Genomic DNA, 24,497 nt, shown 5'->3' on the forward strand with positions numbered 1-24,497 from the left:
GTTTGACCTTTGAACCTAGATAGGAAGTAGGAAAGGATTTTAGTCGGGGACTCACGGCCTCCTATCAAAAGCAGATGGAGACAGATTCATTAAGTGCAGAAAGGAGTTTGGATCATTTTAGATGAGCTACATGTTGAACTAGCTAGAGGTTCACTATTAGGGTGGCTCACTGTGTTGTTCCCAGGTTTGGTGATAGTCTGCTCCAGTCATTAAAGTACATTTAAAGAAAGCTCTCTGGGCCAGATTGATATTCAAGTAGTTGATGGATGGATTAATTATTTTTTTTAAAGTTGTATCCCCCCTGAACTTCCATATCGCATAAACGTTGAGACAGGCATGCAGACAGGCAGGCAGGCAGGCAGAAAGACAGGCAGACAGTGAGTGAGAGAGTGGAGTTGTTCCTTAGTGTTCCTGTGGGCAGTATAAGGTAGTGCCAGGGAGCAGTCTAGCAGGATGGAGCCTCCTCCCGACAGACACTGAGTCACTGGTCTGCTTTTGGTTTTGTTTTGCGATGCAGGGAATAGAACCTGCAACCCATGTACTTTGTGCTCCTGCTGTGCTAGCATGTTGTGTGTTGTGTTAGTGCTGCTGACTAGCATGTAGCTCATTAGCCTGTAGTTACATGCTATATGTGATATAATGGTATACAATTTAAAAAAGTATTTTTCTTGACTGCCCGCCTATGGATGTTTTTGCTGTGGTAAGTACACGATGCATCTGTACAACTAAGTGTATTGTCTAGATAGATTAAGGTGATAGATTCTGGATTTAAGATTATAGACTCTGGATTAAATATTGTAGATTCTGCAATTAAGATTATCGACTCTGGATCAAGATTTTACATGGATTAAGGTTATATAGTCTGGATTACGATTATAGAAATGGATTAAGATTATATACATTGATTAACATTAAAGACATTCAATTAAATTTGAAGATTCTAGACACTAGATTATGATTATAGACAGTGGATTATAATTATAGAGACTGGATTAAGATTATATCGACGCTGTTTAACCTCTAATCAAATCAGAACTAGGTATCATGTGAGTAACTAGGTAGATATGACTTGGTTTTCAAAAGGGTTGTGAACCTGCATAGAAACCAAATGGAACTTGGGATGACCACAATTAAAAATAATAGATGGGATTTTAACTGAACTGTATTTCAGAAATATAACTGCATGCCAGTAATCATAGATAATAGTGATTCACAGCTACATGGGGTGCAGTAGAACACACACACACACACACACACACACACACACACACACACACACACACACACACACACACACACACACACACACACACACACACACACACACACACACACACACACACACACACGTTGATGCAAGAACAGTTATCCTGCACAAAGGCACATCTGCACTTTACAGAGATGGAGAGAGAGGGGCAGATGGAGAGAGAGGGGGAGATGGAGAGAGATAGGCAGAGATGGGGAGATATGAATAGATAAATACTTTATCCCTCCCTGTGGGTAAATTAAGGTGTGACAGCAGCACAAATTGGTACGAAATGAAGACATAAAAACAATCAGCAATACAAACTATAGTATAAATATACGATCAACAACGGTGATATAAACAGGCGGGTTCAACCTCCTCAGAGCCCCCTGTGGGGATTCAAACCAGCAGCCCCGTCATTGCTCAAGGTCTTGTTTCCCGGGGACCATGTTGTTCCAATCCGCCTCCTCCGTCTCGGACCGTCGTGAGACGACGACTCCTGAGACCGACCCAGTAGTTGTGAACCGCCAGGAGCACTGGAGCCTCTAATGGGGCACACAGATCCCCCAGGTGTGTCCACAGACACAGGCTGGGGGGCCCGGCCCACCCTGAGGGGGGCCGTTTAGCAGATGATTTTATCCAATGCGACTAACATTATGTACATTTGTCAGAAGAAAGAGTAAAGATAGCCAGCATAAGATGCTACATTATGCTAAGTACCACAGATAGCTAGGATAAGATGCTACATTATGCTAAGTACCACAGATAGCTAGGATAAGATGCTACATTATGCTAAGTACCACAGATAGCTAGAATAAGATGCTACATTATGCTAAGTACCACAGATAGCTAGGATAAGATGCTACATTATGCTAAGTACCACAGATAGCTAGGATAAGATGCTACATTATGCTAAGTACCACAGATAGCTAGGATAAGATGCTACATTATGCTAAGTACCACAGATAGCAAGGATATGATGTTACACAATGCTAAGTACAAAAGATAGCTAGGATAAGACGCTGCACAATGCTAAGCACTAAAGATAGCTAGGATAAGACGCTTCACAATGCTTAGTACTATTAGTACTTAGTACTAAGTGCCAGGACTGCAACACACAATAAGTGCGGGCATTAAGTGCGAGGACGTACAACATAAAATAGGTGCTTCAATTAGGTGCCAGGACATACAACATGCAATAAATGAGTAAGAGGGGGGGGGGGTGGTAAGGCAATGGGTCTAGGTGAACTCTGAACATCTCCTGACGCACGTCTTACAGAGAGAGAATAAGAGTGGAGCTGGGTGGAGGTCTCAGACCCCTGTCGTTATTGGGGTCCCCTGTAATAAACAAAGGAGGCGTGTGATGTGTTTGGTGCAGCGTAGGGCTAAAGGTGTCCCGGAGTGACGCCAGCTCCTTTATTGACGTGTCGGCCTTCGGGTCGCACAATTATTGGGGTGCAGAAGTTGGAAGAGGAGGCAAGAGGCAGAGTTGTAAAGGGAGCGTGCACGAAAGAGCGAGAGAGGTCAGGGTTTGGAGAAAAACAACTAAAAGTTCTCTGCTCTCTGCCTCCCTCCTCCTGACGTTTCTAAGGTGATTGACAGGCAAGACGGACTCCCAGATCCAATCACTGTAGAGATGGCCTTGGTGGTCGGAATTGACCTTAAATGGAAACAGGTTCCTGCAGAGGCGGACACAACCGGAGACAGATATTTTCAGAGCATTTGATTCACTACCAGCCAACGATGGCTGTTGAATTTCTAACAAACTCCACTCCAAACGCCAGCTCCTGAATCGTACCTACGGCTCCCTTGACTTTGAGATGAGCCCGGCATTAATTACAGGCTGTAGTAGATTGTGCCAATTAGCATATTCCGATTTTGCTGCTCCCCCCCCAAGCCCCGCCCCGATGTGGTAATTGATGCTCGTTTGCCGCGGCTAACGATAACGAGCGGCGGTGTCATTAATTAAGCTAGTGTCCTCTCATGGCTCTTTCATTCCTTTTTTATTATTGTTCATTTAATTAGCCCTGTCGTTCCGGGGGCCGGATAACACATTCATCCGTTGCCATGGTGACGTCGCCGTGACCCTTGACCCCCTGGCCGCCGACTCCGTTCGGAGCAGCTGCCGCTCAGACTGAGCGTCGGCTTCGACCCAGAGTCCCGATGCCTCGTCTCAGCGGAGGACAGCATGCGCTGTGCTTATAAAGAGCGGGCCTCGACCCAATGTCCCACAAACTACAACGCGTTGCTAGCCTGGGTATACCCATGTGCCTTGCGTGCGATTCCTTTCCGCGCTGCGAGGCAGCCTGGATTCCATGGATCCGATTTTTGCCTGAGATAGGGAACTAATCACAGAACGGGGAGGGACGGCAAGACGATGATGACGTCTATGCGACACACCGAAGCTTGTAGTTTACGGATCCAAAATGGCAGCAGATGCGTTACCTTTCGATGCAGCCTTAGATAGTGTTCTAAGTAGTTTAGATCGCAAGTTTATTTAAAAAAAGAGCAACTTTCGGCGTTAAACTATTTCATTACCAAGAAGGATGTCTTTGCCCTGCTACCAACAGGCTTTGATTGGCTATGAGCTACGTACAGACTCATATGATAGATATTTGTGGCACCCAATAAACGGCTCCGGGCAATCGTAAACCATGCCTCAAATACGAGAAAACGAATGTGTGGTTCCCAGACCTCATCTCAATGTAGATTGAGTTGAGGTCTGGCGTTAGCCAGGCTAACGCGTCGCTGCTCAGACGACTTTAGAGTCTGCCTCTCCCTCAACGCGTCTCGGACTAGAGTCTGCCTCTCCCTCAACGAGGCTCAGACTAGAGTCTGCCTCTCCCTCACCACGGCTCAGACTAGAATCTGCCTCTCGTCTCCCTCACCACGGCTCAGACTAGAATCTGCCTCTCGTCTCCCTCACCACGGCTCAGACTAGAGTCTGCCTCTCGTCTGCCTCTCCCTCACCACGGCTCAGACTAGAATCTGCCTCTCGTCTCCCTCACCACGGCTCAGACTAGAGTCTGCCTCTCGTCTGCCTCTCCCTCACCACGGCTCAGACTAGAATCTGCCTCTCGTCTCCCTCACCACGGCTCAGACTAGAGTCTGCCTCTCCCTCACCACGGCTCAGACTAGAGTCTGCCTCTCGTCTGCCTCTCCCTCACCACGGCTCAGACTAGAGTCTGCCTCTCCCTCAACGCGGCTCAGACTAGAGTCATACAGTGTCTGTCGTTAAGGCCGCCAAGACCCCTCCCTGTTCCCCGGACCCCCTCCCTGTTCCCCAAGACCCCCTCCCTGTCTGCCCGCTGGTACCAAAGTCTGGTACGGAGCCGTCGGCCGGCGATCGGACACACGCGTCCACTGGCAGCACCATGGGGGGGCGCCCTGCTCCTGGGCTCGGCCAGTCAGCAGAGGGGCATTAACGGAGGGAGAGAGCGGGGGATGGAGAGTGCCTCCTCCATGCTCCATTCACGACCCCTCCACGTCTCCCGAGGAGGAGGAGGATGGGGTCTTTTACGAACACTTGATGAGGAAGACATGAAAGATCTTAACACTCTCTGATGTTAACCTTTCAGCCTGCGCGGCGCCAACGCTAGGCTAATGCAGCGCTATCGCGGCGGCGCTGCGACGTGCATAATGAGCGCTAGCAGGCGGCGGCGGTGGCTTGTTGTAGTGCTAGCATGCTATTCATCCCCGCTACGTCATTAGCGTTCTGGGCGGGTGAGTCAGAGCTGGCGCTCCAAGTGGGAAGACGAACCTCGTGTGTGACTCACTCACACGCACGCGCACACCCACGCACGCGCACACACACAGAACCCGGGCATATACCTTTCCCTCCGGTTCTCCTTCTCACCGCAGTGTACGGCCCCATGGCGCTCTGACGGGGGCGTGTTCACCGGGGTGGCCCATACGCCCTCAGGCACCCTCCCTGAGTAACAAACTAAATCTGTCTGATCGTTTTGTGTGTTACAGTATTTTATTTTACTTTATTTCTGAAAAAATTCCCCATTCAACTGAGATGACAATTCCAAGCAATAACAGGAAAAATACAAATAGTAAACAAACATGAGGTCATGGGATGTTCACTAAATTAAAAAAATATAGTATTTTAAATAAAATGGTACATTTCAGACATGCTATGAAACGTCACCTTGGCCAAATAAATACAGCATTTTTCCCACGGCATTTTTTTCCCAGCTCTTGCATGAGACGTGTGGCATGGTTCTTGTGGTATGCTGCTCCGGGTCTCTCCTGCTAGATGAGCCGAGAACATGCCACTAGTGGTACCCAACATTGATGGCCATTCCTCCCCTCTCCGAGGATCCGGGAGCAGGGCAAAAGGCGTGGGCGATCTTAGCGCTGGGCATAGTCCCAGAGATGTGTCCGGACTCTAGGACGGTGTCTGATGCTCTTGGACCTCGCTGTAATAGCGAGGTCATCATGTGTTGGCCAAGCTCCTGCAGCTACCAACTATATAAGCACACCTTTTACCGGACGTCCGGACGGAATCGTGCTGGATTCGTCCCGCAATGTTGTCCATCATTCCCGCATTCACACACTCATTCAAACACTCATCCACACACCGACGGCGGTGTCAGCCACGCAAGGAGACAGCCAGCTCGTCAGGAGCAGTCAGGGTGAGGTGTCTTGCTCAGGGACGCCTCGAACACTCAGCTAGGAGGAGCCGGGGATTGAACTAGCAACCTTTCAGTTCAGAGTCACCCAGCTCTACCTTCAGAGTTCCCTGAGGGCCTCTTTAGTTAAGAGCGAGCGCTAGCTGATGAGACGGTAAGCGGTACGATGCCCGGGCTGACCTCTCTGTCTTCTCCACCCAGATGAAGACCGCCTGACCAGGAGGAAGAGCGTTGTGGACACCATCTCCCTCCAGGTGGACATCCTGCCCAACAACCTCCCTGATCAGGTCGGCTTTCCTCTCATTCTGGGTTTAGTGATCCCTGCTGTACATCGGGTCTGTCCCTGTGTGGAAGAGGCTAATCTTTGTGTATCCTGCAGTCCCAGCTGGCCGAGGAGATCACCTTCGAGACCTTGAAGAAGGCCATAGGTGAGGTTCATTGTGGTCTTCATCACTTCTGATTGATCCAGCTCACAGGGTCTCTGATTTGGTGCACTGATGTTCTTATTGGTCAAGGCTTCGGGTTAAAAAACATTCTGATTGGTCGAGGCGCCTGATGACTGTCTCTGATTGGTCGCAGACACCACAGGCCTGGAGGAGCAGGAGCGGGAGAAGAGGCGTCAGGTGATCGAGAAGTTCCAGAAGGCTCCGTTTGAGGAGATCGCTGCTCACTGCGAGTCCAAGGTAGCGGTCCCAGAGACCTGGGCTATAGGCTCTCCTACCAGACAGACCCTCTGAACGCGGGCTCACCGTGCTAACTGGCTCTATTATCCCCATCTCCTCCAGGCCAACATGCTGCACGACAGACTGGCCCAGATCTTTGAACTGACCATTCGGTGAGTGGTTGAGATTCGGTATAGTTTTACTTTTCGACTAAAGTTATTCGTTTTAAAGGCTGAAACAGCATGGAACTGAAATATTTGCTAATGATTACAATATTTATATATATATACTGTATTTGTTAAGGCAGTGTTACACGTGTACAGCAGGCTACATGCTCATTCTAACAATAATAACACGGTGTACTTCTATAAGGCTAATCTTGTGTTGCTTGAGTATGCTCCGTGCTAAGGCTGCGTTGTGTGAGTGGGCTAAATGCTAACGCTGTGCTGTGTGAGCCGGCTCCGTGCTAATGCTAAGCCTGTGTTATGTGAGCAGGCTCCGTGCTAACACTGTGATGTGTGAGCAGGCTCCGTGCTAACACTGTGTTGTGTGAGCAGGCTCCGTGCTAACGCTTACCCTGTGTTGTGTGAGCAGGCTCCGTGCTAACGCTAACACTGTGTTGTGTGTGCAGGCTCCGTGCTAACGCTAACACTGTGATGTGTGAGCAGGCTCCGTGCTAACACTGTGTTGTGTGAGCAGGCTCCGTGCTAACGCTTACCCTGTGTTATGTGAGCAGGCTCCGTGCTAACGCTTACCCTGTGTTGTGCGAGCAAGCTCCGTGCTAACGCTTACCCTGTGTTGTGTGAGCCGGCTCCGTGCTAACGCTAACACCGTGTTGTGTGAGCCGGCTCCGTGCTAACGCTAACCCTGTGTTGTGCGAGCAGGCCCCCCCCCAGCCCGTCCGGCGTGGTGTCCGTCTCGGCCGGCCACCCCCAGCACCAGTCGGTCCCGGTCTACGAGATGAAGTTCCCCGACCTGTGCGTCTACTGACCGGGGGACTCCGTCGGGACCATCTGGAGCCCTCTAGAACCTTCTAGAAGGACCCCCAGCCAGACTGAACATTCAAGAACCTTTAGAGGCGGGAACGGCGGGGAAGGGCGTTAAAAAGGTCTTCATTAATCGGATCTAATTGAATGCATTGTTCAGCACCATGACCCCCCCCCCCCCCCCCCCCCCCCCTTTAAGACCATCTCATCGCCGCAGGTACAAAAACAAAAACCCAAATCGGTCCTATTTTCAATGTCAGTTGGGTGTCGTTGAGGGGTTGGTTTCTTAAATCGTAATCTTTTGAATCTTATTGAAACCTCTTAAAACGACTAAAAGGCCGTGGAATGATGAGGCCTTCATCAGCACTGCTCCACACCGTAACCTCACGTCACTCACACACAGACACGGCGCACAGTGGTGAATTGAACCGGCCGATTCTCAGAGACGGTTGTTGGTGTGTGTCCACGTCTTGTACAAGGTATAAATAGGATCAGTTCATGCCGTAGTCTTAACCTTCTGCTGATGTATGCTAGCTAGCTCCCCTTGGGTCTAGATACCCCTTTGAGCTGCAGTTCCTCCGTCAGCCTCAAGCAGTCTCAAGTTTCCCTTAAATTAAACGGATTAGCATCGCTCTCCAGCGGTCCCTCTCTGTCTCCCTGCCCCGATTGGTTTGATGGAGTTAAAACGACAACGGGAGATCGGTAGATTCCGTGTAAGAATGTCTTGAACAAAATGTTATGGCGTTCCCCCTGAGACGGAGAACCAACGGATCAATATCTCTGTCAGGAGAACCGACAGGTTAGTGTCTCCAGTATGCTCTCAGCCCTAAGAACCCAACGCCTCCTCAGGCTCTGAGTGTCAAGCCCCCCCCAGCGTCTAGCAACCATGCTATCAGACTAATGCAACTACAGTGTACTGAATGGAGTGCCGCTAGGCTACGTTATGGCTAGCTTGTCTATTGCCATCAGCTATGCCACGGCTAATGATGTAGCCACCTACAATGCTAAGACTAGCGTCGGTTGTACAAGAAAAGCCGCCAGCGAGAGAACAGATGCAGCGAACTGGTACTTGTGATGCATTGTGGGTATTAAAGTTTATAATAATATAATGGGGGTTTTGTGAGAGAACAATAAGGTTTTATATTCATGTGTCCTATATTAACGCCGTTTGGCAAGGCCTGCACTTTGGGAGAATACAGCCACTATGTTCAAGAGGAGTTATAGCAATGTTTCATGAGAGGCGTGTGTAGAGTATTAATAGTATTGTATATTACTCATAGGAATACTGCTTCTGATTAAGCAATAGTGCACTAGATATTTCAACTTACTTTTAAATATCTCTGGCTGGCATTTCTCCCAGCCAATCGCGTTCCACTTGCCTCCTCAGTCGTCGTGGAACCAGATACTACTATCAGTCGTGCCCGTATGGTCCCAGCGTACATTCCCCTCCACGCCTCCCCGACGCAGTGCACATTGATCTGTCATCGTGCTCGCCGAGTCTGAAGGCATGGCGGGGCTACGTGCTCCCACTGCAGAGCTCCCACTCTCATGACTAGATTCCCAGTCCCCTGTGTAGCCGTGGTGACGCCTTCATGCATATTACCTGTTGTGTGTGTGTGTGTGTCCCATCCTGACACCAAAACACGTCCATTGCCAAAGACGGAGCCAGCTTCAGTTGGGTTCTCTCACTCAAGTGTGGCGCGCCGGAGTAACACGCACACGTACACACGTACACACACACATGTACACACACACGTGTACACACACACACACACACACACACACACACGTACACACACACACACACACACACACCAGCAGGAAGTACCTTTATAATCCCTCATGCTGAGCGCTATCTGTGCGTGAAGCTGTGCCTGTGGAATAGGAGCAGCCTTCTGGTCTTTCTCGACTATCAAGGCAACGCTGTGTGTGAGTGGGTTACCCATGATCCTCTAGTCGTCTCTTCTCGTGGCTCTAGCGATTGTTAGTGATCTCAGCAGCTGATCCAGTTCAAAGCGTGTGTTCAGTAGTTTGAACCTGAGGCCGGTTTAACCCGGTTTAAGTCTGGTCTCGCAGGTAGATGCGGGGGGGGGGGGGGGGGGTTATGTAGATAAAGAAGATGACAGGAAACAGAATGTGGAAATGTTTGGGCACATCCAGGTAGACAAGAGAAGGCGAAAGGTTTCTTTTGGTGTCTGGTTAACAAAAATAGCATTTTGGGCGAGGTTTGCTTTGGTCGACTTGATGAGATGAGGGTTTCTATTGGCCGTTTAGTCACCAGGAAGGTATGGAAAGTTTATATTGGCTCTATGTGTAAGTTTGTTGTGTGTGTGGATATGTCATGAGACTCAGTGTTTAACAGGATGAGAAGGCAGAGGGGGAGACCGAACTGTTTTTCAGATTGATGTCTGCTGTGTTTTATTCTTACTGTGATAAGATGATGTAAGGTCGTGTTCTAGAAATCCATGAGTTATGTGATGCGAGGAGTCCACTAGCCAGACCTACCCCTAGGGGGCGCTGTAGTGTTTTCACAGGTTCTATCCACTATGGATTTTAATAATCAAACTAGTTACCATATTTACAGTTAGTGATGGTGCATCCTTTAAATGTGTTTTTGTGCTTTTACCTTGGCTGAGGGTTCAAATGTTGTTTGCCACACCGTTCTAAAAGAGTTAGATGTTCTATTTTTCTATAGTCCGTGTTCATCGTCGACTTGCCTGCTAGACATCGGCAAGCTGGTCTTTTCCAGAGTGTAGAACAAAACACAGGTACGCTTTTACTTTGAAATTCATCAGCAGTGCTGGCATCCTTGTGGAACATCAGCCGAGATCAGTCAAAATACTTGGAGTCTTTTAATATGAAAAGTGTTGTGTGTTGACCGCTCAATCCTCTGTTGGGTTGTTCATCGTGTGAGCATGTGTCGTAGTTCCTCAAGTACGAGCTGTGATTGACAAACACTGCATTAGTTCTTATCGGTTCATGTAGCTGTGAAACACACAGGTCTTAAAGGCACACGACAGCCTGGAATCTCCTCAAACATGGACTTCAAAACACCTCCCTATAGCTCTCCAAGCGACTCGGATCAGCGCAGCTTGTCGAGTCCGACTCTCAGAGTTTGATTGGTCGGCCACTAGCCCCGCTTGGCTCGGATTGGCCCACGAAGCTTCGTTAAACGGGACCGATTCACCTCTCAAAGGGCCCGGTGGTTCTCTGTGGAAAGCCCGGTCTGCTGTCTGGAACTCCAGGCTGTGATGAATAGATTTAGATCTGACAGAAAAACACACGCTCTTATTTTGATTTCACGGCGGGTGCTAAGATACTCAGCCCTCGGCGACAAGAGCACAACGCTGAATACTAACGAGTGTTTTCAGTTCACACCTCGTGGTCCGTCTGCTCAGTGGAGACTACTGAGATACACATGAACCAGCAATTGATTTTCTCTTGCCAAAGCACAGGCTAACCCACAGGCTAGCTAAAGGCTAGCTAACGTTAGCAAGCGGGTCATAGGTTGAATTATATTACCACTCAGCTGTGCTAGATGTAGATTATAGATTCATAGCAAAAAAAATACAGCTATAAATACTAACTAATAAAGGTGAATAAATATGGGAAATTGTGAATGATTTAGTGCACTTTGACCGTTGTGTTTCCGGTGATCTGAGGACTTTGATGAGTTCCCTTTGCTACGTTGTGTCATTTTACGGACAGTGTTACGTACAGCAGCAATATTGTGATCTCTCGTTCAATACCACCGTACTATATATATATATATATATGCACTATTTAGAACCATACTGCTCCAACGTGGTGATCCATTAGGCATCCAGTCTTAGCGCGTATCATATGGAGGTTCTTGAGAGATTACTTGACGGTGAATTAGCACAGACACGACTCACTGCCTCAATAATGGTTCTGGTTCTGTATGGACAACTTAGTAGTGCTAGTTGAGAACTAGTCAAGAGGAACTCGAGCTCTGACCTGGAGCGGGGAGAAGGTACTTTAGGTTGTTTAGGGAACTAGACTTCTGCTCTTCATTCTTCTTGTTCGTGGTAGGTCCGTTTTGTAGAACAATTCATTGTATGCGTTTTCATTGTATTCAGCAATCAGAATAGTGATGAGTCTCAATCGGTTTCAAGGTGTGTGTTTCAGACCCCCGTTGGGAGGATCTGAACTCTTTCTGTTTGATGCAAGATATATTTTTTAAAAGCTAGTTCATTCGTTCGCTCACGCCTCAATGATGCAATTCTTGGACTGTGCGCTTTTCAATTTGCCAATTCAAAGCAGTCCACTGGGAGTGGCCCAGTACGACCCCCAGTGCTGTACTGGTGGGTGGGTACCAGCGGTGTGTAGATCGATTGTAAACGGTGCGATAGGTTGGGGGGGCGCCACGGTTTGTTATTTTGTCGCACGCTTGGACAAAGTATATGACGTGTTTAGAGGACGATCGATGGTGATTTCAACGCTCTGTTCCGCTGTGAATTCTGCATCAACAAGAATGTATCTGAAATCAAATAAAGTCAAATCTTTCTATCAAACCAGTCCCGGTTTCCTGTTTCTTACAACAATGTGTTCACAGGGTGACAAACCTCATGTTTATCAAACGTAAACTGCAAAATAACTGATTTCTGCCCGATAACGAATAAGTTACTCCCCAAATAAAATGTATGTGGGAATGTAAAAATCCCCCCTTAATGTATGAATAATGGAATGTATAAATAATTTCCATAATGTGTTTAAATGTATAAAAACGATTCCTTCTGGCATTATGTCTGCTGATCGCACCGTGTGATGGTTAGAAGAACCTTCTAGTTCTGTAAGAAGCCACAGTAGGAGTGTATTATCGTACTGCTGTGAGTCTATTCCTGGCCGGTGGGGGTCGTGGGGTCACTGCCGACAGCTCTCTCCACGTACGCAGCAGACTGCGGAGAAGAATCCCTCCTCTCTTCATCGTTTCGGATGTGTTTGTACCCCGCCGCCATCATGTCAGATATACCATATCTATACGGAACCAGGTGGCTCTCTTGGCGTAAGTCTTTTCATCCTAGTGATTGCTCTGGTTTGGATTTGACATTAATGAGTTGAAAAAAAATTGTCCTCAACTCCCATTTATAAATTTTATTGTTCAATAATTGTAAGAACAGTACATTTAATTGATGCCTTTAGTATCAACATGTGGGAAAGACCAAACAATACGAGGTGTTTTGTCCGGCAGGTTGGATTAACATTGGCCTGGAGACGCAGCTCAATGTGTTAATTGTGGGGACACCCTCCCCAGAGATACTGCTCGTTAACACCCTCCTCCCCCCGCCAAAGTAAAATCACCACAGTCGTTTAACAATTCATTAACTTGAAACACTTTTATTTTGAAATCGACGCGTTAATGACTGCATCTCGGGTGAGCGCATGGGGAAATATGCCAGGACTTTTACTTTGAAAACCCAAGGATTGTCCACCACTGCTGAGGAGAACCTTCACCTTCATCTTTTATCCTCTTCCTCCTCCTCCTCCTCCTCCTCGCCCCCCTCCTCTTCCTCCTCCTCCTCTGCCTCTGCCGGGGGGGCCCCATGTCTCTCCGGGGCCCCCGGTCTCTCCAGGTGCCCGGGGCTGGGTCTGAAGGGTCTGATGGGCTGGTGGTTGTGGGGTTGAATCCCTCCGGATGTCGGGGGTCTCTGGGGCCTGGAGGTCTCCCCGCTGGAGGCAGCTGCGGCCGAGTGGGGAGGGGGTGTGGGTGGAGTAGATGGTGGAGGAGGGGGTCTTGAGGGTGGAGGTGGGGGTCTTGAGGCCAGAGGTGGGGGCCTGGAGGGCGGGGGTCTGGCAGGAGGTCGCGGCCTCACCTCCCCGCTCTCGTCACTGAAGAAACAAAAGAGGTCAGATGGGTGAGCTGAAGATGCACTGCTTCTACTGTTCAGTGTGTGTGAGCGTACATGTCTGCAGGTGTGTGTGCGCACCTGTCTGCAGGTGTGTGTGCGCACCTGTCTGCAGGTGTGTGTGCGCACCTGTCTGCAGGTGTGTGCGCACCTGTCTGCAGGTGTGTGTGTGCGCATCTGTCTGCAGGTGTGTGTGTGTGCGCACCTGTCTGCAGGTGTGTGTGTGTGCGCACCTGTCTGCAGGTGTGTGTGTGTGCGCACCTGTCTGCAGGTGTGTGTGTGTGCGCACCTGTCTGCAGGTGTGTGTGCGCGCACCTGTCTGCAGGTGTGTGTGCGCGCACCTGTCTGCAGGTGTGTGTGCGCGCACCTGTCTGCAGGTGTGTGTGCGCGCACCTGTCTGCAGGTGTGTGTGCGCGCACCTGTCTGCAGGTGTGTGTGCGCGCACCTGTCTGCAGGTGTGTGTGCGCGCACCTGTCTGCAGGTGTGTGTTCAGGTATGTGTGTGTGTTCAGGTGTCTGAGCGTACCTGTCTGCAGGTGTGTGAGCGTACCTGTATCCAGGTTTGTCTGCAGGTGTGTGTGCGTACCTGTGTTCAGGTGTGTGTGTCTACCTGTCTGCAGGTCCACTGGTAGGAGCCGTCGTGTGTTTCCCTCCCTCCATGTGCGAGTGGCCACCGGGGGACTCCCGGCTCTCCTCGCTGGAGGGCGGGGGGGTGGGCCGGGGTCTGGGCCGGCGCCTGCAGGGGGCCGCGGGCCCCTGGCACTGGGCGGGGGGGCGGCTGTGGTTGAAGTGGGCCGCCGCCATGCACTCTGCGCTGGTCTTGTCACACACACACTGCAGCTTGTCACACCGGCCCTGGCCCTGGCCTGGGGAGGGTGGGGGGCATGGGTTTAGCCAATCAGGAGCACGGGTGGGGGGGGGGGGGGTTCAGCGTTTAGTTCCTTAGACTTAGAGGTACACTTTGTTATCATCTTATATAATGGTAACGGAGTGTGTCATGGGGTGGTGCCCTGGGTAATGGGGTGGTGCCCTGGGTAATGGGGTGGTGTCCTGGGTAATGGGGTGGTGTCCTGGGTAATGGGGTGGTGCCCTGGGTAATGGGGTGGTGCCCTGGGTAATGGGGTGGTGCCCTGGGTAATGGGGTGGTGCCCTGGGTCATGGGGTGGTGCCCTGGGTCATGGGGTGGTGCCCTGGGTCATGGGGTGGTGCCCTGGGTCATGGGGTGGTGTCCTGGGTCATGGGGTGGTGCCCTGGGTCATGGGGTGGTGTCCTGGGTAATGGGGTGGTGTCCTGGGTAATGGGGTGGTGTCCTGGGTAATGGGGTGGTGCCCTGGGTAATGGGGTGGTGCCCTGGGTAATGGGGTGGTGCCCTGGGTAATGGGGTGGTGCCCTGGGTAATGGGGTGGTGTCCTGGGTAATGGGGTGGTGCCCTGGGTAATGGGGTGGTGCCCTGGGTAATGGGGTGGTGCCCTGGGTCATGGGGTGGTGCCCTGGGTCATGGGGTGGTGCCCTGGGTAATGGGGTGGTGTAACTTCAGATGACGTAACGGATATTTGAGGTAACGTATTGAAACCACGGGTAATGCGTTATTGGATGATCCAGAGCGTTGACGTGTGAGAAGCGGTCCAGACGACTCACATCGAGGGGTCCCTCCCTCGCAGGACACCTGGGCGCTGAGTCTGCGGTCGGCCTTGCAGCCCATGGTGGAGATCTGCCGCAGACAGCACTGGTGGAGGAAGCAGCAGCTGCAGCACACAGGAAGGCTTTCTGTCAGACGTGACCATGAATACCAGCAACGGCTAACTTGTAAATGTAAAATAACCGGCTTAAGCTTAAGTGTTGTGACTGCAGTACAACTGGCACCAGTATTGGGACTGCAGTACAACTGGCTTAAGCTGGTTGCAAGCTGGTTCAAAGTACTGTGACTTCAATAACACTGGCTCTAGTGTTGTGACTGCAGTACAACTGGCTTAAGCTGGTTGTAAGCTGGTTCTGACTGCAGTACCACTGGCTCCAGTATTGTCACTGCAGTACAACTGGCTTAAGCTGGTTGTAACTGCAGTACCACTGGCTCCAGTATTTTGACTGCAGTACAACTGGCTTCAGCTGGTTGTGACTGCAGTACCACTGGCTCCAGTATTGTGACAACAGTATGACTGAATAGCGCTGAGGGGTCTGCTGACCGGTCCAAGGGGTCCTGCGGTGGCCCCCGGCCCTCCTGGCCGCAGTAGCAGCCGTACATCTTGAACTCATCGGGGCAGCGGCCCGTGAGGCAGCGCAGCATCTGGCCCAGTGCTGGCAGGGCGCGGCCCGGCCCGCCGTCCCGGCCCGCCACCGTGAAGACCTCGCTGCACTCTGGGGGAGACAGACCTGTGAGGGGTTAGCAGAGCGGAGAGGAACGTAGAGCAGCGAGCCTAGATCTTCATCCTGGCACCAGGTCATGGCTTATGGTGCACCAGGTCGCAAAGAATTTTTTTTTTAATAATTTATATTTTATTTTGAAAATCTCCGGATGCTCTCTCACTCGGCGGGCGATCGCCCGATGTCACAGACTGAATGAAGACGGAGTGATGGCGATATGTTTATCAGTAGTGAACTCAGTCTACGCTTTAATGTGTTCATCAGTATTGAACTCAGTCTATGATTTAATAAAACTTTGATCAGTAGTGAACTCGGTCTACTCTTTAAGACGTTTATCAGTAGTGATCTCAGTCTACGCTTTAATACAACGATGTCACACTTTATGATGGCTTACAGAATACGGTGTAACACCAGTCCGCCAGGATATTGTCTGACGTATTACCGGTCTGTGGTGTAAACAGGCTGGGGACCGCTGCCCTAGAGGACCTCTCTATATTCATTATTTGGATAAGACGGGGAACGGTCCAACTGGTTCCCCGGTTCCCTGTAGAGACACACACGGCCGACAGAACCCATCTGTTCTGCTGTCTGGGACCTGTTGCTGGCCGGCTCCATCTCGACCGTAGTCATGGTAACTAATAAATCTGTACTCTGCTGTGACGGTAAATAGATGTCGAAACTGTAGCCTTCGTAAACCGGCTTCTTCTGTCCTCGTTTCCACGGTAACAGATGAACTGGTGGTCACTGTAGCAGTTGTCTTTAATGGTTGTCATGGTAACGTGTGTGTGTGTGTACCTGGGCCCTCGGGGGGGAACTCGATGTCCGTCATTCCCATGGCCTCCAGCAGAGACCAGGAGAGAAGCCCCGCCCTTTTCTGTGCCACGCCCCCTCCTGACAAACACAAACACAACAAGGTACTGAGTAATGTAGTATAACTGATATGAAGAGTACTACAGAGTACTGACAAAGTACTCAATACTACAGAAGCCCTCAACCAGACAGAAGTACTGCCCAGTTCCCAAGGACAGAGTACCAAATAAATACTAACTACCGTAGAAATACTAGATACACTAAACCCCATGTAAGTACTGAGAACACTACAGAGGTACTCTGTACAGAAGTATAATACTTTTGCACTCTGTACAGAAGTACAGAGTACCAAAGGAATGCTAACTTCTACAGAAGTACTGAACACCAGGTAAGCACTGAGCACACCAGAGGTTGGACGACAGAAGTGGGTCCGGACCGAAGCCCAAAGCACACGGCACAGATGTGACAAGCATTGGGCCAGACCGCTATCACTAGCTCGGTGCTTCCACTAAAACAAGAGGACTTTGGTTCTAGCCCTTTGAGTTCTCGAGCTCTCTAGTGGTGCTATGGCTTTGGGGCGGAACGCGCTCCGTGTGCTTTGGGCTTCAGGATGGAGTCAGGTTGAGGTCGGTCCTCTCGACGTCTAACCGAACCCTGAGAGCCGTCTGCTGCCCGCTCCTCATCACAAGGAGGCCTCTCCTGCTCCTCCTCCTGCTCCTCCTCCTCCTCCTCCTCCCCCTGCTCCTGCTCCTCCACGCTGCGTGAGGGAGGTGTTGTGGGCGTAGTGTGGAGGTCGTAGAGCGGTGGGAGTGCTACGGCGCGGTTGCGGCGCCTAGCGACGGCGGTCGTGCGGCGTGTCGTCTCCGTCGCAGTGGGAGACTTTGCAGCCGAGGGCGTGGTTGTCGTGGCTACGGCATTCCGATCTTAAAGGGCGAGGCGAGCTGACGGGGTTAGTGGGGGGGGGGGCGGGGTTAGGATTAGTTGGTGTCTGCTCCGGGGTGCTTCACCTGTGGGCTCACCTGGGCTCGGAGACGGGGGGTCGTCAGGGGGAGTGGTCAGAGGAAGCTCCGCCTCCTCCTGTGATGTTTCAGAAGGAGTGGGCGGGGCTTCGGTCGCAGCCGTTGGTCGAGGCGACGAGGGACGCGCTGATGGAGAAGGATCACATGTGAGAACCCCGGCTGCCTGAGTCAGTGTCTTGCTGAAGGGTTAGCATCTTGTATAAAGCATCTCTGACCTGCGGGTGTCTCTGACCTGTGGGTGTAGCCGGGTGTCTCTGACCTGTGGGTGTAGCCGGGTGTCTCTGACCTGTGGGTGTAGCGGGTGTCTCTGACCTGTGGGTGTAGCCGGGTGTCTCTGACCTGTGGGTGTAGCTGGTGTCTCTGACCTGTAGGTGTAGCGGGTGTCTCTGACCTGTGGGTGTAGCCGGGTGTCTCTGACCTGTGGGTGTAGCCGGGTGTCTCTGACCTGTGGGTGTAGCCGGGTGTCTCTGACCTGTGGGTGTAGCCGGGTGTCTCTGACCTGTGGGTGTAGCCGGGTGTCTTTGACCTGTGGGTGTAGCTGGTGTCTCTGACCTGTGGGTGTAGCCGGGTGTCTTTGACCTGTGGGTGTAGCTGGTGTCTCTGACCTGTGGGTGTAGCCGGGTGTCTCCATGAGGTTGGTGTTGGGGTCCCACCCTGCTCCATGGAGTGGTCTGCGGGGGTTGTCCTGGTAACCGTAGCCATTGTTTTTGTTGTTGTTGACTTAGGCGGTATCGTGGTTACGGACATCAGGGGGACGGCCTCTACTTGACGAGGGGCAGTTAAGTAGTCAATAACAATAATAGACAACCGACGAAAAACTCAATACCGTTGTTGGACGTTATTCGTTTTTAACCTCTAGGTGGCGGCAAACTCATGAACGGCGTTAAGCGTTGAGCTGAGCTTTAAAGAAAGTAATGTGGTAATACTACCGTAACACATTGAACAAATATGATTCTCCCTGCTAGGGGTCGTACTGACCTCTCCCAGTCCGATGACCTAACTCTCTGTGATCTTCATCCTCACCTTCCTCCCTACCATCATCATCGTCCTCCTCCTCCTCCTCTTCCTCCTCCTCAGAGGACTGGTGTGGGCGTAGCAGCGAGGGCCTGCTGGTGGCGGTGCTGCCGGGACGTGGACCTTCTGTTGTCACAAAAACAAGTGTGTTTCTACTCTCTCCACCAGACTGTGACCCCGACCGTGTCGTCGTAGTCCGGTTCGCATCAGAACAGAGAACCCCCTCGGCCTGGACCACTGAGCCGCCAGCTCACATCAGCAGCTGTCTGCGCTCTAGCGGAGGACGGGGAAGGTCTTTAAGCAGAACGACAAATGCCCATGGAGGCTGAGGCGGGGGGGGATGTGGCTCAGGAGGAAGAGCGGGTAGGCTGGTAACCAGAAGGTTGCTGGTTCGATCCACCGGCTCCTCCAAGCTGTAGAGTGTCGAGGTGTCCCTGAGCGAGGCACCTCACCCTAACTGCTCTTGGTGAGCTGGCTGTCGCCCTGCGTGGCTGAAACCGCCAACGGCGTGTTCATGTGTGAATGAACGGGTAAACGTGAGGCAGTATTGGAATCTACTTTGAGTGGCTGCTGGCGGTTGGGACCCTCCTTACCGTCGGAGCCCGGGGCCCGGTGTGGTGACCCCACATCGTCCTCTTCCTCAGAGGACCGCTCGGCCGGGGGGTGTCTGGACGGGCGAGGAGAGCCGACGGGGCTCTGGGACCCAGACGAGGGAGCGGGGGGCCCTCGGACGTCACGCCCCGGTGCGTCGGGGGGCTGGGTTAGCGGCGGGCGGTGCTGTGAGGGGCTGAGGTTCCCAGTCGGGGCTGAGACAGGGAAAGGAAGATGTCTGGTCGGTCTTTGATGCTCCGATGATAGGAGCGTTTGGACGGCGGAGGCTACGTCTACGTCTTCAGTCGTCACGACGACGCCTGGAGGAGACATGTGATCTCTCCCGAGCGCCGTTTGATCCGCGCTCGCATGTTAACCCAGTTCTGTCCTGACTGGATACACATCCTCAATTATTTAAATGATCTTTTTTTCTTTCATGACCGGATCCACTGTGTTTTCTGTGAGATTAGAGCGCACTACGCCCACGGGCGCTAGACTAACGCTACGGCTGAGAGGAGGAGGGTCCGTCTGTTTGTTGGTCCATCTGTCTGTTGACTTCTAAGACAGCAGGGTTGCGGAGATGGATGGGAAAACCTTATATTCCCTCTGTTCCCCTTTTGGGAGAAACCACATATTTTATGTAGAGCTAAGCTCATAACTTCAATTAATTTAAAAAGTTTACTTAAGAGCAAGACGCGTCGAGAAAGTCAAGAAAAGTAGAAGTTAAATAAAACTAAACATTGGCTCTAAAACCTTGGCTTTTATAGACCTCTGAAGAATATGTCCCGCCTACGAGTCTCCCTCTGTCAAATGTCTATGGGAAATAACATGGCGTTTTGTGTGCGAATGATCGTACATTACAAACTCTAGGTGGCGAAGAAGTAAAAGCTGTGTCACGTTTTGAACTACCCACTTTTTCCTTCTTTTTCCTTTGGGTTGTCTGTGCCGTTAAAGTAGTAAACGATCATTAATGATAACCGGAGTTTAGTTTCAATCTGCGCAGACTTCATACGTCATACTTGTGATGGAGGAGGGAGTAGATGTCCTTGCTTGCAACCAGTCACAACCTAACGTGATGGTCATTCCACATGAAATATCAGTGGGCCATAAAAATTAATCACTGGCGAGGTTCATTTGTTGGCTGTTATTGAGACTAGAGTTTTCGCGTGGGCGTTGCACGCACTCAACCTCTAGTTCTAATTAAACCCATAGCAATAATGTGGTAACCCCAGTCGATAAAATAATTTCTGCGCGCATAATATAATAACATTTTGCCTATAATGTTGCGACGTATAACATTCGTTCACCACAAATTACTCTTAAAAGCAGTGCCAACATTTAAATATTTTTTAACCATTCAGCGAACAAAAGGCAACAGGCTGATTATCATTTAGGGGGCCACTCAAGGATATGCAGAAGCCTCATCAACACGCCAACTGAAGTATTGTGAGAAATACAGACTTTCTACTCCTTATTCACATATAGGGTCATTACATTTCCTACGGAGAAAATACTACCTCAGGGGTAATATTATTCAGGTCAATTTCAGGGTACAAATGTCAGGATATGTTGTTCACACATACGGCCCATCAGGAGAATATCAGGAGTTACACGTGTGCCTGAAAGCAGCTAGTGTGTGAGCATTTAAATACATTATAAAATTGGTAAATTTATGGTAAGAGGGGAAATTGTTCAATGTAAAGTGTAGTATACTATGCATGCAAATCAATTATTCAATAGCTTTTACTGTTATTCAGGGCTGAAAAGTGCATTGACATTTTAAAATGCAAGGCAACTACTATTGGTAGGTTGAAAATGAGTATCATCATTGAGATTAAACATCTCTTCCAGTGTCCTGGCCAAAACAGGCAGCAGTAGCCACACATAGCATACATGTGCGCGTGTGTGTGTGTGCGTGTATGTTCGTGCGCATGTGCGTGTGTATGTGCGTGCTTGCGGTGAGCTGCAGGCTGCTTGGCACATGCGCACATGAGCAACTCGAGTAACTGGTGTGACAGGAATGTTATTATAGTAGTACGATTTAGATCGATTCGATCGATTTCAAACATGAACGAGCAGCGTTGGTGCCACCTCCGTAGGCGGGCTCTGGTGGTCTGTTCATATCTGCCTTAGCATTATGTTTCTTCATAATAGTTGACTACTTTAACTGCACCGACAATCCAAAACCCCTGTGGAAACTAGATGGAAAAAGTGTGTAGTTGAAAACGTGAACTTTTACTGCGAAAACGACACAGCTTTTACTTCTTCGCCACCTACAGAGTTTGTCATCATTCAAGAACGCCATGTTATTTCCCATAGACATTTGACCGAGGGAGACAGGACTTATTCTTCAGAGGTCTACGGGTGGCTCACCTGGGTCACTGGCTGAGGTATTGTGGGTAATGAAGTCCCCTTGTGTCTCCAGATCCAGCTCTGTCATTCGGGAACAAAAGGGAAGTGGAAGTGTTTGAGAACAGAAAGTGTTTTTGTGGTGATGAGGCGGGGGCGGGGGGGGGGGGGGAGGGTATAAAGAGAGAGAGAGGATAGCTATTATCTGAAGGACCTTTAAGCTTCGCCCGGCTCCATTATTAAACTAACGAGTAAAGACAAACTGACCTGTACTGACGATGCTGAGGAAGTCAGCGGGAGGCCATGCCCCCTCTTCCTCCAGCTCCCCCTCCTCTTCCTCTGGAGAGAGAAAACACAGAATAGCAACTACATACATACTAACGCACACACACACACCTACACAGCTACACACCTACACACACATTCCTCTCAGAGGAGAAATGACTCAAGAACTAATATAACTAAAAGAGAATATATAAGTTAAAACTCGCTTTGGTAATGATGATACGATAACTAAGCAAGTAACCAGAGTAACTTATCTGAATATTTTTATGATTCCCATGAGTCAATACAACTAATTGCACTAATGGTGCGAATGCTAACTTTATTTCTTCGTCATGTTTAAAGACGGTGTTGTGACGGCCGCGCTAAGGCCACTAACACCCCCACATCGTGGCCAAACGTTGCCCGTCTCGAAGGGGGATACCTGGAGTCTGGGACGGGGGCGCAGGGCGCGGGCTGATGAGGTCACTGGCGCCGCCCAGACCTGTGATGTCATGGCCCAGACCTGTGATGTCATGGCCCAGACCTGTGATGTCATGGCCCAGACCTGTGATGTCTTGGCCCAGACCTGTGATGTCATGGCCCAGACCTGTGATGTCTTGGCCCAGACCTGTGATGTCACTGCTGTTCTCGGCTGCCGCATCCCAAGAGAGCAGTCTGTCCACTGTCCACACAGAACGAGAGGTTATCGTGACGGGGTCATACCACGCACAACAAACTGGTTTCATTAAGTTAGGTTTCATTCAAAATGACCGTGGTAAAATAGTTAAAGATTAGAATAAAAACATAAAACATGAAGCCGAGCATAATGTACGCATGCTGTTACCTTCGTCCAGGTAGGAGGAGTTAAAGGCTGTGGAGTTCTGATAGGAGGAAAGAGCCGTCGCATTGTCATGCTCACTTCCTGTGAGAGGAGGAAGTAGAGAGCAGAGGGGTGAGAGGGGGCGGGGCTAGTTCCCTCATAGCTACTGTGTCTAATTCAACTTTATTTTTAGGAATAATCGATTGCAGTTTAAAGTGAACTAATATGGGTCCTGTTCATGGTTCTGATTGGAGGAGAGCGCGGTAGTGTGAGTCAACACGCCGTCTTACCGGCCTATCAATTGTCCTTGTTGAGGTGACATGAGGGACCTGCTGTGGATCAGTGTGTGTGTGTGTGTGTGTGTGTGTTTGACCTGCAGCTTCCGGGGTAGAGGTGTCGTTGTTCCCGCTGACGTTCCCGCTGACGTTCCCGCTGACGTTCCCGCTGACGTACCCACCGACGTTCCCGCTGACGTTCCAGAGCATCCCTGCTTGGGGACATGAAGAAGATTAGCAGGTAAGCTGCAGGAACCACGCAGACAGAAAGGGAGAGGGACAGACAGACAGACAGACAGACAGACAGACGGAGAGATTGAGACAGACAGACGGAGAGACAGACGGAGAGAGAGATTGAGACAGACAGACGGAGAGACAGACGGAGAGAGAGATTGAGACAGACAGACGGAGAGAGAGAGATTGAGACAGACAGACGGAGAGACAGACGGAGAGAGAGATTGAGACAGACAGACGGAGAGAGAGAGATTGAGACAGACAGACAGACAGACGGAGAGATTGAGACAGACAGACGGAGAGACAGACGGAGAGAGAGATTGAGACAGACAGACGGAGAGACAGACGGAGAGAGAGATTGAGACAGACAGACGGAGAGAGAGATTGAGACAGACAGACGGAGAGACAGACGGAGAGAGAGATTGAGACAGACAGACGGACAGACAGACGGAGAGAGAGATTGAGACAGACAGACAGACAGACAGACGGAGAGAGAGATTGAGACAGACAGACGGAGAGAGAGATTGAGACAGACAGACAGACAGACAGACGGAGAGAGAGATTGAGACAGACAGACAGACATGACAGACAGACGGAGAGAGAGATTGAGACAGACAGACAGACAGATAGAGAGATTGAGACAGACAGACAGACAGACAGAGAGACAGACAGACGGAGAGAGAGATTGAGAGACAGAGACAGACAGAGAGATTGACAGACAGAGACAGACAGACAGAGAGATTGAGAGACAGAGACAGACAGACAGATGGAGAGACAGAGACAGACAGACAGACAGAGAGATTGAGAGACAGAGACAGACAGACAGATGGAGAGACAGAGACAGACAGACAGACAGAGAGATTGAGAGACAGAGACAGACAGATGGAGAGACAGACAGACAGATGGAGAGACAGAGACAGACAGACAGATGGAGAGACAGAGACAGACAGACAGACAGAGAGATTGAGACAGACAGACAGACAGAGAGATTGAGAGACAGAGACAGACAGACAGATAGAGAGATTGAGAGACAGAGACAGACAGACAGACAGATAGAGAGATTGAGACAGACAGACAGACAGATAGAGAGATTGAGACAGACAGACAGACAGACAGACAGACAGACAGACAGACAGACAGACAGACAGACAGAGAGATTGAGACAGACAGACAGAGAGATTGAGACAGACAGACAGAGAGATTGAGACAGACAGACAGAGAGATTGAGACAGACAGACAGACAGAGAGATTGAGACAGACAGACAGACAGACAGACAGACAGACAGACAGACAGAGAGATTGAGACAGACAGACAGACAGACAGAGAGATTGAGAGACAGAGACAGACAGACAGACAGACAGA

The 24,497-nt window shown here is 50.4% G+C and overlaps 2 protein-coding genes across 5 annotated transcripts in view; one reads left to right on the forward strand and one right to left on the reverse strand.

Moving 5' to 3' along the window:
- Positions 1 to 12,069, forward strand: part of efr3a (EFR3 homolog A (S. cerevisiae)) — a 77,950-nt gene extending 65,881 nt beyond the window's left edge. For 2 of the 4 annotated variants that reach the window (XM_060058054.1, XM_060058056.1), the window contains 5 exons: positions 6,091 to 6,170; positions 6,263 to 6,311; positions 6,463 to 6,566; positions 6,669 to 6,718; positions 7,430 to 12,069. In XM_060058054.1, coding sequence (XP_059914037.1) covers positions 6,091 to 6,170; positions 6,263 to 6,311; positions 6,463 to 6,566; positions 6,669 to 6,718; positions 7,430 to 7,535 — 389 coding nt within the window. In that variant the 3' untranslated portion in view covers positions 7,536 to 12,069. Of the gene's footprint in view, positions 1 to 6,084; positions 6,171 to 6,262; positions 6,312 to 6,462; positions 6,567 to 6,668; positions 6,719 to 7,429 lie in introns of all 4 variants that reach the window. The other 2 variants (XM_060058055.1, XM_060058057.1) reach the window with 1 other exon arrangement.
- Positions 12,070 to 12,873: 804 nt separating this feature from the next.
- oc90 (otoconin 90) lies at positions 12,874 to 23,110 on the reverse strand. The gene is made up of 14 exons (XM_060058261.1): positions 22,999 to 23,110; positions 22,650 to 22,727; positions 22,248 to 22,487; positions 21,809 to 21,880; positions 19,195 to 19,407; positions 18,611 to 18,727; positions 18,193 to 18,348; positions 17,588 to 17,713; positions 17,222 to 17,491; positions 16,554 to 16,649; positions 15,581 to 15,752; positions 15,036 to 15,142; positions 14,008 to 14,263; positions 12,874 to 13,381 (listed from the first exon to the last, which is right to left on the reverse strand). Exons 1-14 carry the CDS (start codon positions 23,108 to 23,110, stop codon positions 13,009 to 13,011), a joined length of 2,388 nt encoding a protein of 795 aa, XP_059914244.1. The 3' UTR covers positions 12,874 to 13,008.
- Between the last annotated feature and the right edge of the window lie 1,387 nt (positions 23,111 to 24,497).

This window comes from Gadus macrocephalus, chromosome 8, assembly GCF_031168955.1.
Source record: "Gadus macrocephalus chromosome 8, ASM3116895v1".
NCBI lineage: Eukaryota > Metazoa > Chordata > Actinopteri > Gadiformes > Gadidae > Gadus > Gadus macrocephalus.

What these genes read in the sequence shown, in the direction of transcription:
- oc90 (XM_060058261.1), bottom strand. Translation starts at nt 23,110, where the DNA reads ATGCTCTGGAACGTCAGCGGGAACGTCGGTGGGTACGTCAGCGGGAAC. An exon ending in GCCCCCGTCCCAGACTCCAG is followed by an intron (nt 21,881 to 22,247) that starts GTATCCCCCTTC and finishes TTCTCTCTCCAG; the next exon opens with AGGAAGAGGAGGGGGAGCTG. An exon ending in CCGCAGGACCCCTTGGACCG is followed by an intron (nt 15,143 to 15,580) that starts GTCAGCAGACCC and finishes TGTGTGCTGCAG; the next exon opens with CTGCTGCTTCCTCCACCAGT.